The 15,436-nt window shown below is 40.3% G+C and overlaps 1 protein-coding gene across 1 annotated transcript; it reads left to right on the plus strand.

Annotated features, from left to right (window-relative positions):
- The first annotated feature begins 444 nt into the window (after nt 1-444).
- On the plus strand, nt 445-13,323 carry rpgra (retinitis pigmentosa GTPase regulator a). The gene is made up of 15 exons (XM_029459390.1): nt 445-563; nt 842-967; nt 1,067-1,159; nt 1,844-1,906; nt 2,264-2,422; nt 2,527-2,676; nt 3,106-3,264; nt 3,723-3,878; nt 4,011-4,135; nt 5,429-5,629; nt 6,208-6,697; nt 6,824-6,915; nt 8,851-10,897; nt 10,982-11,176; nt 11,267-13,323. Exons 1-15 carry the CDS (start codon nt 533-535, stop codon nt 13,177-13,179), a joined length of 6,000 nt encoding a protein of 1,999 aa, XP_029315250.1. The 5' UTR covers nt 445-532; the 3' UTR covers nt 13,180-13,323.
- Nucleotides 13,324-15,436: the final 2,113 nt, after the last annotated feature.

The following is a 15,436-nucleotide window of genomic DNA, read 5'->3' on the forward strand; positions in this document are numbered from 1 at the left end:
ATTTCTACGGCAAAGTTCGGTTTAAAAACGGTATGTTTTTGTCTGTGGTATATAAATGTATTATATCAAGATAAACCCCTAAAAACCCTGAGATGTATCATCTCGTTTTCGAGGGTGTCCCAAAAACAAACAACGTGAGTTTTTCGATTTAGGCTGTGCGCGCTCCCACAAGGTGCATGCCTCTCGTCGGGCAGGCACAAACTCGACACAACACCTTTAAAGTCAAACATGGGGATTTGAGGCGGATTAATACTGTCACAGATGTTGATATATTTATAATCATTAAAAAACATCATTTTAAGACTATACTTTGTTTTCCTTTTAGCGTGTTTTGTCATGTTTAGTGTTGAATAATTACACAATCAAAATAATATGCTCACTAAATACATTCGACATCAAATATCTTAATAATCGATTCCCATAAATTAACCACGATAGCCCAAACTAGTCCCGCCCCTTTCTGACGTATCCTTGATGTACCTGTCAGTCGAGCCACACGGTGCGGAGGAGGTGTGAGGGGGACAACAGGGAGATGACGGGACAGGACGATGTGGACATACCCGGTGAGAGTTCTTTCTACACATGATGTTAATAATCAGCATATAGCACTTATCTTTATGAAAGCTATACTTACCTGCTCATTCTACTAGCAGTGACACATGGCTGACCTGTGCTATTCCTGTAAGCCTGCTACTTAAATGGCTTGAGATTTGACTACAGCTTGGGATTTAGCCTGTGTTAGATCAGAGACGAGTGAATTAGTGTTGCCTTTAGGTCCTGCACAGTGTTTATTATTCCTATCAAAGGCTGTTTAAAAGATGAATCACACATTTGTTCTCAGAAACAGGAGCCATCTTCACATTTGGAAAGAGCAGTTTTGCAGACAACGTGCCTAGTAAATTCTGGTTGAGGAATGACCAGCCAGTGCACCTGTCTTGTGGCAGGGAGCACACTGCTGTCACCACAGGTGCAGACAACCCATGCACAATCTAATAATGCATAATGAATATATGTTCAATGGGAAATATTCTTCTACAGCCTTATTCAATAATGTTTATATCTGCAGAACATGGCAGGCTGCTCATGTTTGGTGGTAATACTTGGGGCCAACTGGGGCTTGGATTTAAGCCTGCTGCCAGCAAACCTGTCTCTGTGAAAGGTGAGTTAATTTACACTGAAACTGCACATAATTATTCATTTTAATTATTGATTAATATGGCAATTATTTTCTCAATTAATCCTTTAAATGCTTGGTCTTTACTATGTCAGAAAACAGAGCAAATATTACATCTTTAAATCACTTGTTTTGATCAGTGGTGGAAGTACATTTACACAAGTATTGTCCTGAAGTATACCTTTAAGGTGCTTGTACGCTTTGTACTTTAACTACATTTCAGAGGCAAATATTGTAATTTACGCCACTACATTTATTGTATAACTATAGTTCCCTTTATTATCTGCAACATTAAAGTGATGATCACATTAATTTATCATAATTATAATTCAATAATATTATATACGTTATTGTAAAATTAGTACTTTTTTAATGCATGACTTCTATTACTCTAAAAGTATTTTTACACTGTATTATGTATTATATTTTACTATAATAAAAGATCTGAGTTCTTCTTCCACAAATGGTTTTGTCTGACCCACAGTCCAAAACCCAAACATATCCAGCTTTCTATCACATAAGATAGAGAAGAGCAGAAATTCCTCATAATTGAGAAACCAGAGAATAATTAAGTTAATAATCTCACCTCTAATCTAAATACACTGGCATTATATAGGCATTATTTGTGGTATTTTAATGTAATTTTATAATGGTGTCTTTTCCTTTCAGCCTTAAAGTCTGAGAAGATGAAGCTTGTGGCTTGTGGGAGAGATCACACAATTGTCTGCACATGTAAGATGATGAACACATGCTATCAGAATCTTTCCTTAAAGTGATAGTTCGGCTCTTTTTAATTGGGGTTGCATGAAGTACTTCAGTGTATTACCTACTGTTGATGACTCTCGGCACGCTCCCAGTTTGAAAAACAGACAGGAGTACCAGCATCAGAGGAAAGCAGTGACGGCAGCAGTACTGTATGTGCTGTGGACCAGGGCAGCAGCAAATAGCCGCCATCTACTGTAAGTAATACACTGACAATGGATAAGTACCTCATACAACCCCACTTCAAAAGATCAGAACTATCCCTTTAAACACAGAATATTAGTGCCAAGAATTGGTTGTATTACAGGTTTTTTGGTTTATGTTTAGGGCGGGATAGTGTGTACGGTGCCGGCAGTAACCAGGAGGGGCAGCTCGGTTTGGGCCACTGCGACAACACTACATCCTTTCACCTGCTGAAACCCTTCTGTGACCATGCACCAATCAAAAGCCTTTCTGCAGGATGCAACACCTCAGCTGCCTTAACAGGTTCAAACAGTGACAAATAATAATGTAACAGGTCTCCGTAATAACAAGTAGTCATAACAATGTGTGATGTTTTGATTTTCTACACTACACGTTTGTGGTGGTAGAGGACGGGAAGCTGTTCATGTGGGGAGACAACTCGGTGGGTCAAATTGGTTTCGGCGATGAGGCTTTTGCAGCAGAACCCAGAGAGGTGGATGTTGGGGAGGTGGTGATCTGGGTCTCCTGTGGGTACCACCACTCAGCATTTGTCACAGGTACAACACAGTCCAACCAAACACGGCACAAATCAAATCAAATCAAATTTATATATAATATATATCACAATTATACATTTGTCTTAGTGTGCTTTACAGACTGTACATGTTACGACACCCTCTGTCCTTAGACCCTCGCATCGCACAAGGAAAAACTTCCTAAAAGAAACCCCATAATTAAAGGGGGAACAATGAAAGAAACCTCAGGGAGAGCAACTGAGGAGGGATCCCTCTCCCAGGCGTGCAATAGATGTCGTGTGTACAGGATAAACAACATAGTACAAATACAACATTTGACAGAAATGATGTTGTGTTGAAAAAGAGAAAGTTTGGATGAATCCAGAAAAATGTCAATAGAGGCACAAGAGACCATCACTCAGTTTGAGTCTCCAATCAACCAACATGTTTGTGTCGACTTTGTTGTTTTAGCGAATGGAGATCTGTACACGTTTGGCGAGAGTGTGAATGGAAGGCTTGGTCTCCAGGTGGAGCAGCTGGCCAATCACAGAGTTCCTCAGCGGGTGCAAGGGATTCTGGGTCGTGTCATCCAGGTGTCCTGTGGAGGCGAGCACACTGTGGCATTCACAGGTATGTTAACAGTACAGACACATTTCTACTGACATCTTTGTCGTTTCTCATACTTGACTGTTATATTTTACATATATTACAAATTCAAACAATTCACCAGATTCACATCCTTTACGTTTGTAAAAGTCCTGCATTTACAGTTTTACTTAAGTAAAAGTACATTTTTAGCAATTATGTAATTAAACTATCAAAAGTACAAGTACTAAGATCAAGGTGGAGCTGATTGGAACTATTTTATACTATGATCATATTGCCTGGCTTTCTTAAAATAAGTGAACAAATCTGCCAGTGTCGTCTCTAAACGGATTATTTCAACCTGTTTTCAACAGAGAATTTGTTTAAAGAATATTTTAGAAAGGAGCGTTTCTACCATATTTCTACTCAGTAAATGAACTTACTTTCTACCACTGCAGTTAATCAAAATGTTCTGTTTCATTGTGTCTGCTTCGCTGTGTTAGAGGAGAACGTGTACACGTTTGGCAGAGGACAGTACGGTCAGCTGGGCCACGGGACATTTTTGTTTAAAGTTGATTTGCCAAAACCAATGGAGCACTTTTGTAACAGCAGCATCAAACATGTCTCCTGTGGAGAAAACCACACCGCTGTGATCACAAGTAAGCTCATTCCACTCATTATGATACAGCCTGGTAACCTTTGTGTGTCTTTCTGATCATTGGAAGTAAATGTCAAGCAATTAAACACAACTTTCAAACTTAATTTAATACGTTTGTCTTCCTCCTCCAAAGACAGCGGGCGTCTCTACACGTTTGGTGATGATCGTCATGGGAAACTGGGTTTAGGGGAGGAGAACTTCATCAACCAGTTCAGCCCGACACTCTGCACACGTTTTCTGAAGTACAATGTTCAATTAGTAAGTTAATGCGTAAAGCAAGTCAAGGCATGTTATTTATATAGCACATTTCAACAACAAGACAATTCAAAGTGCTTTACACAAAACATTAAAAGCTTTCAGACAAAGTGCAAAAGAAGCACATTATAAAAATACAATACAATTAAAGACAATCATTAAAGAGCCAAGAGAATAAAGAATCCTACAAAATAAAATAAAATAAGACGGGTATAAAATACAGAAATAAAAGTTAGAATGTTGTGTAAAAAAATGAATAATTACACATTTTAATAAAAGGAAATGACAAACAGAAAAGTCTTTATTTATATAGGCTTGATATAAAAGAACTGAAAGTTGTAGCTGACCTGAAGCTTTCTGGGAGTTTGTTCCAGATATATGGTGCAAAAAAAACTGAACACTGCTTCTCCATGTGTAGTTTTAAGTCTTTGGACAGAAAGCAGATGACCTGCGAGCAGAAGATTAGAAATGTATTTTGGCCCTAAACCATTCAGTGCTTTAAAAACCACCTGTCGTATTTTAAAATCAACTATTTGACAGACAGGAAGGTTAAGGCTTGAGAACTGGAGTGATGTGTATTCCCTGGTCTTTGTCAGGATTTGAGCAGCAGCGTTCTGAATCGGCTGCAGCTGTCGAATCGATTGTTTTAGTGAGACCTGCAAAGACACCGTTACAGTAATCGAGTCCACTGAAGATAAATGCATGGACAAAGCTTTCCAAATCCGGCTTCGACATAAGTCCTTTAATCTTATATAGTATATATTCTTAAAGTGTGGCTGTTGAAATTCAGTTCTGTCCATGACTACACCTAGGTTTCTGGCCTTGTCTCTGGTTTTTATCATTGCAGATTGAAGCTGAGCGCTGACTTTTAATCGGCCCTCATTGGCTCTAAAAACAATTACCTCAGTTGTGTCTTTGTTTAATAGAAGAACATTCTGTCACATCCAATCATTGTTTGTTTAATGCACTAACTCAATGCTTGTATTGGACCATAGTCCCCTGGTGATATGGTTATGTAAATAGATGTCGTCTACATAATTATAATTATGGTAACTTAGTTAAATGAGTTGTTTTCCAGGGGCTCAGGGTGGCCGTGTCATCCTTAGCTCCACCTATATGTTTGTCAAATGTCCTTTAGCAAAACACTAAACCCCCAAACTCTTTGCCTTTTAAGTAAACGCTTTATAAGTGCAGTCCAACTCCCGAATGGTATTTCCCATGTTTCCTATTACATGATACATAGTACACAGTAGACAGTTATAAACTACACTGAGTCATGTGTTCTACTGCGTTTAGGTGTCCTGCGGTGGAAACCACATGCTGGTACTGGCTGCACCCAGACCACCAGAGAGTCAACAAGTGCCAGAAGAGAATGTCACAATCACAGAGAAATATTTGGATCCAAGTTACACAAAATTCCTCCTGCTGGACACTTTGATTGATCCAAATCCACTCGTCCCACTCTCAGCGCTGTCTGCTCGAGCCCGCCACAGAGAAGTACTTATTTTCCACACTAAACCAGGTTCTCACAAGACTTCTCAAGCTAAATAGTCCATTATCAGCTGTGTACACAGGCGTTACACACCTATAAACTCAAGTTGAATTGTTGCGAGTAGATGTGCATGCAGTAGGCTGTCTAACCCCTTTTGTGGAGTTTCAGTCAGCACCATCAGACCTGTAGCAAACACTGTCACTACTTCTCGCTACAGAGGCTCATAATGGGCAGTTTTGGCAAAGACTTTAATGTACAAGTCTTCAACTAATTGATTAATTAATTTAAAAAAATGTGATATAATAATAAATCATACTACTCTTTAAATAAAACAAGAATGAAACAGGTATTACATTGCATCCTATATGGTATTAAAAGGTCTTAAAAAGTTTAACTTGTTAGACTGCAGAAAGTTTGTTGTCTCCGCTTTAGATGATCTGTAACTCCAGTAGGGGGCAGTGTTACACTACGTTGTAGCTCTGCTGCAGTACCACTAACTAACTGGTTGGAGGAGCTCCATAGATGTGGTTCAAATCTTTTACTCAGTAATGCTTTTTGCTGTTTTTCCTCTCGTGTCTTTCAGGGAAACTCTGTGGAGCTGTTTGGGGAGATGTTTCACAAACTCCCACGTCTAAATTCTGGCTTCCTCAACACCTCCTGGCAAACGTCCAGAAATATCCCAACCCCTAAGATGCTCGCAAAGGACTTTACTACTCCTTTATCATCCCCAAAACATCAATCAGAAGTAACACTAAGCCCGCCACTCTCCCCCAGATCTCCAGTGTTATCTTCTAAACCATCAAGCCCACATTCTCAGCCATCAAACCCCTCTCAGAATAAATCCTCTGCTTCCTCTAGGTCTAAATCCAAAGAGTTGCCTTCTCCCTTACTGTCACCAGAGTCTATAACTAAACATAACAAATCAGTATCTCATAAAAGGATTGCAAAAAAAAAAATGTGTACAGTGGCAACTGCTAACAAGGCCTCAGTTGAAGAATCTCCTGGACCACCTAAAGAGCCCTGCAGCCCCACCAGACCCAGTGAGGCAGAGCATCCTGCCTCACAGCAAACAGGTATTTCCAACCTATAGTTTCAACAAATGTCTGTTGTAGCCTGGGCTGGGCTGAGTTGTATCTTGTGTTGGATACTCGAGTTTACAGCTGTTGGATTAACCCCCTCACTGTCTGTTTGTTTTTCAGAGGGAGAAACTGTTCAGAGACAAATTGTCATAGAAGATGTGGAAGAGGATATCTCAGAGAAAGGAGTCGACTCTGACTTTTTGCCAAACTTGGTGAGAGAAGTTTGATTGGACTTTCATAGTAGAAAGTAGAGAAATACAATATAATGTCCATAGAGTCAAACACATAGAGTCATTTTAATTTGATGTTCCTCTTTAGGCTTCTTGGTTGTGGTCTAGATTATGTGCACTCCAGGGCAGGAAACAGCGATGTTGAACACTCACTGACTTTTCCAGGAAATGTGCATAGCTCAGCACTGTGTCTTGTCTGTGTCTGTGTCTGTGTGTGTGTGTGTGTGTGTGTGTGTGTGTGTGTGTGTGTGTGTGTGTGTGTGTGTGTGTGTGTGAGTGTGAGTGAGAGTGAGAGTGTGTGTGTGTGTGAGTGTGTGTGAGTGTGTGAGTGTGTGTGTGTGTGTGTGTGTGTGTGAGACATTTTCCATTTGGTATAACACTGAGGTGAAATGTGAGATTGATTTCAGTGTTTTGGTCTCTTAATTGTTAACATTCATTTGATTTTACTTCCAAGAATGTGTATAATGAATCTCCTCAAAGCAGATTCAGAGATTAGGATTGCTTCTGCCAATACACAAATGTGTTTGGGCTGCGGACACAGACACACACAGACACACACAGACAGACACACACACACACACACACACACACACACACACACAGCTTTGAAAACGTTGGCAGGAATCTTGCCAGATCATATCAGTGTTTGCAAGCTGTGAAAGAGTCTCCTGCGTTGTTGTGTGTCACAGTGCAACATGCGCAGTTCAGTAACCCGTTCCTGTCCAAGCTGTAATATTAAACGTGTCTGCATGTGCATTCACGCAGTGCAGTGGTGGAAGGAGTATTCAGAGCCTTTACTTAAGTAAAACTAGTCATTAAAATACTCAATTGCAAGTGAAAATCCTGCATTCAAAATCAGACTTAAGTAAACGTACTTAAGTATTAGCAGCAAAGTGTACTTAAAGTATCAAAAGTAAAAATAGATGATGTTTTTAATTTATATAGATTTATTCAGATTTAATGTGTTGTTGCAGTAAGGATATTTATTTATTTAAATCAACTGAATTGGCTGTTTGCTTTCTAGAATTATGAAACATGTAATTCTAGAAAATATATGAAACAAGTTAATTGGTATTAAAGAATTTGAATATTCTTACTGGCATATTTCTAAATATTTAAGGTCAGTTGAGGGCTGAAATTACTTAAAAAAGTAAAAAATAAGTAAAAGTAGAATATTTCTCTCTGGAATGTAGTATAAAGTAGCAGAAAGTACATCAATGTTGTAGTACATTGCTTGAGTAAATGTACATTGTGCCCACACATATACAGTATGTAGGCTTTAATCTGTGACAGAGAAGAATATCTCTTTAGTGCAAATCAAGTGCAAGTGACGGTGATTAAATCTCTTGATGGAAGATGGAAGAATAAGGATTCCTCTCATCTTCTCTCAGTCATCACTATGGTTTCCTTTACCTCCCTCCTACATCTGATCCCAAACCTGATGACATATTTCTTGATGAGTCATCAACACTTTGTGTTCCCATAATGCACTTGCTGCAAAGAAAACCCATCGTTTTCCATGTGCTTTAAGATATTTCTCTATATAAATTACACTGTACGAAAGTGTGTACATAATGATGACATCCAAAATATAGTTTATACTAGCAATATATTGTTTTCTTATGTATTGTTGCCAACATACTGATGTATATTTGTAATTATATTCAGAAGATTTAAACAAATGACATCTACACCGACACAAAACTACTGAATCATATCTCAAAACACATTTGCGTTGTTGTAGTGTGCAAGAACAAGAAACCACTTCCTCAAACTAGAGCTGACATGCTTTTGGCAGTAAAAGACATAAAGACATCTGCTGCTGCGCTTGTACAACTTATTATCAGGCAAATAACCTTTTTATTTTTATTTTTACTTCTGACTAAATCCCTATTTTCTCTGCGATATATATTATAGGAAAAGAAGAAAGGCAGAGCTCTTAGAAGAACTACAGAAGAGGCAGCCACACAACTCCAGTTCAATGAGAGGGCAGAACAAAATCCTCTGAAGGCCTCACCCACAGATATCCTGAAGGGCTCTTTAAAGAAAGAAGTGTCTCCACTGAAGAGGCTAAAAAGCACATCGAAAAAAGTCACATCTAAAGGTAAAGAGAACATCACAAAGCAGTCCATTAAAATCAAAACTCATGAAGCTCAAAAGGAACCCTCCCATTTTAAATCACCGAAACTATTGGCATCGAGTCCAAAAACTCAACAATCTGTCCGGAAGTCACTGACTGAAGCACATCCGACGCTGACTGAGGGGAATGAAAATGGAAGGGGAAATAGAAATGTGAAAGAAAGTAATATAAACAAAGAGGAAGCTAGCACTTTTAAGAAAAATGTGATAGAGACACCAAAAAAGGAAGAAAACAAATCATCTGTTTTTGGCAAGACAACCCCTGTTATTAAGGTCACAGCAGGAAATGAAACAACCAGCATAACTGTCCAAAGTGGAAGTTTGTCATCCATAGAGAATTATGCCGAAATCCAGAGTGAAACCATTGACGTCAATCCTGGTGAAGTGGAGAAGCAACGGGAGACACAGCGAGTCGAATCGACTCCAACAAAAGATTTGCTGAAAGTTAAATCTGCACAGAGAAAAGGTCAAAATAAAGCATTCAATTTAAAATCACCACCAGTGAAAAAAGAGCCCACGCCTGTCTCCACACCTGCTCAGGTCGATACTAGGAAGTCCCAGATTGTGAAATCTAGACCTGTGAAAATGAAAGAGAATTCACAAGAGGTCAAATCCACACCAGTAAAAAATCTAAGTAAATGTGCAGAAAATATTCCAGTTAAAACTAAAAGCAAAGGAAAAGTTGTGGAAGATGAATTAAACACAGCTCAAAAAACTAAAACTAGAATTACAGGTAAACAGAAGATACCTGAAGGTGACAGCGCTAAAGTAAAGGACAAAAACAAGGCAAAACCAAGTGGAGAAGAAGGAGATGAAATCACAGTGAAAGGAGAAGCTGACTCTAAAGGTATTACGAAGGCTAAGCCAAGTAATATGCATACTGAAGCATCCAGCCCGCTGTTATCACAGCAGGATACACCTATTGAAGTGCTATTCAACCCCATTCCCTCACAAAGCACTCAGAGAACAGAGGTGATTTCCGTCAGCGGTGCCAAATCCCTGCAGGGCCCAGAACCTGTTGATAAGGAGCTGCTGGTTTCTGGAACACACACAGATGATACTCAGAGTCTGACTGAAGAAAAGCCAAGGTGGGGGGAGATCCTTAATAACGCAGCCTCTCTTCTTCTTCCTGTTGGTATAGCAGGTGCGGCTATGGGGGTCCTTAGTGAGGCAAGCGTAGGGGGTTTCCAGACTGACACAGTTTCCTCTACAACACCCAGCAGAGTAAAGCAATTCACAAAGCAGAGTGCAGTTATGCAACCTTCCTTTTCCTCGACAATGTCACATTTTTCTTCAACAGAAGCCTCAAATCCACCAGAAGATATCACAGAGAAAGATGTTCAGGTCAAGAAGAATGTAGTTCAAGGAGAAAGTATTGATACCACTCTGTCACAACAGGGGGTAGTGGAAAGTGACGGGGGTGAAGACTTTTCACAAACAGAGGGGAAGCACAGTGGCACAGACAAGCAAATATCTCAGCATGAACATGAAGAAGAGGAGAAGACCTACAAGGATCATGAGGGAGACGATGCTGAGGATGAGGGGGAAAAGGAAGATGAAGAGAGTGGAAGCGAAATGGAAGACAAAGAAGAAGATGAGGAAGTAAGTCAAAGTAGCCTGAGTGTTTGTGATGAGGGTGAGGAAGAGCATGATAATGAAACTGCAGAGGAAGATGGTGAGGAGGAAACGGGCTCCAGCAGCGAAGAAGAGGATGAAGGAAGTGATAAAAGTGATGTCACGGAGGCTGAAGAGGAGGAAGAAGAAAGCAGTGAGGCAGCAGAGAGTAAAGTGAGTGAAGATGAGAGTGGTGAAGAGTCAGGGAGCAGCAAGGAGGAGGAGGAGGAGGAGGAGGAGGAGGAGGAGGAGGACAGAGAGGGCGTTGACACTGCAGAGTCTGATTCTGACAAAGAAGACGACGAAGAGGAAGACAATGAGGTTGGTGCAGAGGAAGAGGGTGAAACTGAGGAACAAAAAGATTCCACTGAAAGTGAGGATGAGGAGAAAGACTCAGAAGAAGATGAAGATACAGGTAATAGTGAAGGGGAGGAAGATGAGAAACAGGATGAAGCGAGTGTTGAAAATGTTGAGGAGGAAGAAGAAGACAGTGAGGCCGATGAAGCGGATGAAGAGCAAGATGAAAAGAGTGATAAAGAAAATGAGAAGGAAGAAGAAGAGGGAAAGAATGAGGTTACAGAGGAGGAGGAAGAAGAACAGAGTAAGGAGGAGGTTTCAGAGGAGGAGGAAGAAGAGGGTGAGGAGGAAGAAGAAGAGAGTAAGGAGGAGGTTTCAGAGGAGGAGGAAGAAGAGGGTGAGGAGGAAGAAGAAGAGAGTAAGGAGGAGGTTTCAGAGAAGGAGGAAGAAGAGGGTGAGGAGGAAGAAGACGAGAGTAAGAAGGAGGTTTCAGAGGAGGAGGAAGAAGAGGGTGAGGAGGAAGAAGAAGAGAGTAAGGAGGAGGTTTCAGAGGAGGAGGAAGAAGAGGGTGAGGAGGAAGAACAGAGTCGGGAGGAGGTTAAAGAGAAGAAGGAAGAAGATGAGGGTGAGGAGGAGGAGGAGGAAGAACAGAGCAAGGAGGAAGTTTCAGAAAAGGAGGAAGAAGAGGGTGAGGAGGAGGTTACAGAGGAGAAAGAAGAAGAGTGTGAGGAGGAGGAAGAACAGAGTAAGGAGGAGGTTTCAGAGAAGGGGGAAGAAGAGGGTGAGGAGGAGGTTACAGAGGAGAAAGAAGAAGAGGGTGAGGAGGAAGAAGAAGAGATTAAGGAGGAGGTTTCAGAGAAGGAAGAAGAGGGTGAGGAGGAGGAAGAACAGAGTAAGGAGGAGGTTTCAGAGGAGGAGGAAGAAGAGGGTGAGGAGGAGGAGGAAGAGCAGAGTAAGGAGGAGGTTTCAGAGAAGGAGGAAGAAGAGGGGGAGGGGGAGGTTACAGAGGAGGAAGAAGAAGAGGGTGAGGAGGAGGAAGAACAGAGTAAGGAGGAGGTTTCAGAGAAGGAGGAAGAAGAGGGGGAGGGGGAGGTTACAGAGGAGGAAGAAGAAGAGGGTGAGGAGGAGGAAGAACAGAGTAAGGAGGAGGTTTCAGAGGAGGAGGAAGAAGAGGGTGAGGAGGAAGAAGAGATTAAGGAGGAGGTTTCAGAGAAGGATGAAGAAGAGGGTGAGGAGGAGGAGGAAGAAAAAGAGAGTAAGGAGGAGGGTGAGGAGAAGGATGAAGAAGAGGGTGAGGAGGAGGAAGAAGAAGAGAGTAAGGAGGAGGGTGAGGAGAAGGAAGAAGAAGAGGGTGAGGAGGAGGAAGAAGAAGAGAGTAAGGAGGAGGGTTCAGAGAAGGAAGAAGAAGAGGGTGAGGAGGAGATTTCAGATGAGGAGGAAGAAGAGGAAGAAAGTAAATTTGAGGAGGAGGAAAAGATTAAGAGAAAAGAGAAAAGTATTGAGATTAATAAAAAGGTCATGGTAGAGAGTGATGACGAGGAGGAGGAAGGGGATGAGGAAGAAGAAGAGAAGATTATACCAAAAACAGAGAGAAGACTGATCAATCAGAAACAACCTGAAGGAAAGAAAGGTAGTGACTCTAAGGAAAATGAAGATGAGGGTGAGGATAGTGATGAAGAAGGTGAAGAAGGTGAAGAAGAAGAAGAAGAAGAAGAAGAAGAAGAAGAAGAAGAAGAAGAAGAGAAGATTATACCAAAAACAGAGAGAAGACTGATCAATCAGAAACAACCTGAAGGAAAGAAAGGTAGTGACTCTAAGGAAAATGAAGATGAGGGTGAGGATAGTGATGAAGAAAGTGAAGAAGAAGAAGAAGAAGAAGAAGAGGGGGATAGTGAGGAAAAAGGAAAGGCTGCAAACGTCCTACATAGTGAGAAACATGCTAAAGAGAAGGCAGATGAGAAAGAAAAAAAGGGAAATATAAATGTGGAAGAGGAAGAAGAGGAGGAAGAAGAAGTCAAATCATCAAAAACAAAAACTATAGAGAAGTTGCCTCCTGACTGGAAAGACAAACAACAGAAAGAAACTCCCAAACCAGCACTGAGGAAGACGAAGCAGAGCGCTGCAGGAGACAGAAAACAAGACGACTCTCAGCAGTTCTGGAACGACGTTCTGCCTCAGTACCTCGACCTGCAATGAAGTTATCAACGAGTGTTTAACTGGAAGGACTCTGCACCACAAGTGTCGTGCAGTACAGTAACAGCTGCTCGGGTGAGACTCAACCAATGTGTCAGCTTTCACTATATATTTATATTGTCAACAAATCCCATTAAAAAGACCAAAACCAACAACGCATTAGTCTGGCTCTCAATACTATTCTACACATATACAACACTACCACTTCCTGTGATACTCAGTCAGCCCCCGTTTTATAAAATATCTACCCGGTCCATTCATTCCCACTACAGACATTGATTTTTAATAATGTGTTCCAAATAGATGGTTTCATTTTTCATTTTCGCAAACTTGACTATACAGAAAAATTTGAATTTGTTGGCATTGAAACACATCTGGTGCGCTAGTGAGTATCGACGGCCAAATAGTGGTGTATGGAGGATTAGCTCTAAGTAAACTATAATGCCCACGTTCATGATATGAAGGAACCCAGAGCAGCAGAGTGGCTCGTTAATGTTTTTTTTAGAAGAGTACCAATTTGCCGTAATACTTCTGTAACAGACTTACAATGGAAAGTTTAAAAAACAAAATCTATCATCGTTTTTATTTGACACGGTCTTCTTCCTGATCCAAACCTGCCGCCTACATAACCCACAATGCAACCCAACCACCAACAGGTTGGGTGTGTTATGCTCGTTGCAGCCTTAAACTACTATAGTCCCAAGCAGAGATGAGGAGCGGGCTGCAGAAGTCTTCGTTCTAACTCCACGTCCCAAACTTGTAGTCTTCAGACGCAACTGATGCTGACTCAAGTGACATCACTTAAGGCAATTTATCAGACTATATGCAGCTCCCTCTGGAGCCACAAAATGTTTTATACAAGTCTTTTCTTTTCATCTGCAGACATAAGTTGTTTTTTTATGTAAAAGTCTTATTTGTAAATTGTCTGATTTTTTTCTTTATGGTATCAATAATGTATTAATATATGTGTCTTGTTTTCTGTCCTGTAAACATTTTTAATCTCTAATTAAGATGGTTATACACCTTTTGCGATCTCAAAATGAACTGCAGCAGTCAAATGTTCAGATTCACATTCTACACCACAATCAAACCCCATTAATGTGGTATTTACTACCTTTATGGTGACAAAAGTGCACAATCTGTTTGAGTATGAATCAAAGGTTTTAAATGCTGAAACCTTAAACATTCTCAAAAATATACTGCAAGAGAACACCGGTTTAGTGTAAGTGTGAGTGTAAACACTCAAACAAAACAAAACAATCTTAATCCAAATTCATCGTCCGTAACACCACATCAAAGTGTCAGTCCAATCCTCCAGAGAGAAAGCAATATTTAACGGTATGCTAAACCCGCATTACATAATTACAGCTCAGGAGGCCCTCTCACAATCACTTTATCACCACACGCCTCCCCTTCCTGCTCCCTGTTAAGTCGAAGAACACTTCAACATCTTCAAGTGTGGACTTGCCCCCCTCGCACTCTGCACAGGGTCTACATCCAAAGCTCAGGCAAATGAAACACTGATCAGTCTTTCAACAGCTCCGTACTTCCATCCGGCCTCCTGCTGTGTCTGTTTGTGTAAGAAATGCAAATGTCAAGACAGACTTGATTTCAATAATATAGGATTCAACTTGGATCCAACTTCCTATTAAGTGTGTACGTGTGTGTGTGTGTGTGTGTGTGTGTGTGCGTGTGCGTGTGTGTGTGTGTGTGTGTGTTTGTGTGTGTGTGTGTGTGTACTGTATCTTTTCATGTTTTTTATGTACAATATGCAATGGCTTAAAAATGTCTATAATGACCGAAGCAATTATTTTAAATCAAACCACCACATCCCGGTGAGACTTTGTTGAATGTCTTACTGATTAAGAAAGATTAACAGTGAAACTCCATGACCCCTTATAAAAAACATAATATTATATATATATATTATTTGATTCTCTCCTATTCAATTAATTATCTCATGACTCTTAAATAAACAGTTCATGTTTTGTATATTGACTATTGTATGCATGTTCTAGTAAAGTACAAGCAGTGGTGGAAAGTAACTCAGTGTAACTAACTAATGTAACTAAGTACAGTACACGTTTGACATACCTTAAATAAGTATTTCCCTGATGTGCTACTTAATACATCTATTTTACATTTCAGAGGGAAATATTGTACTTTTTACGCCACTAGGTTACATTTATTAGACAATTACACATTACTTTTTTTTAAAATAAAAAACATGTGATATGATGCAGTATTGTATTAAACATCT

This window comes from Cottoperca gobio, chromosome 21 (assembly GCF_900634415.1).
Source record: "Cottoperca gobio chromosome 21, fCotGob3.1, whole genome shotgun sequence".
NCBI classification, from domain to species: domain Eukaryota; kingdom Metazoa; phylum Chordata; class Actinopteri; order Perciformes; family Bovichtidae; genus Cottoperca; species Cottoperca gobio.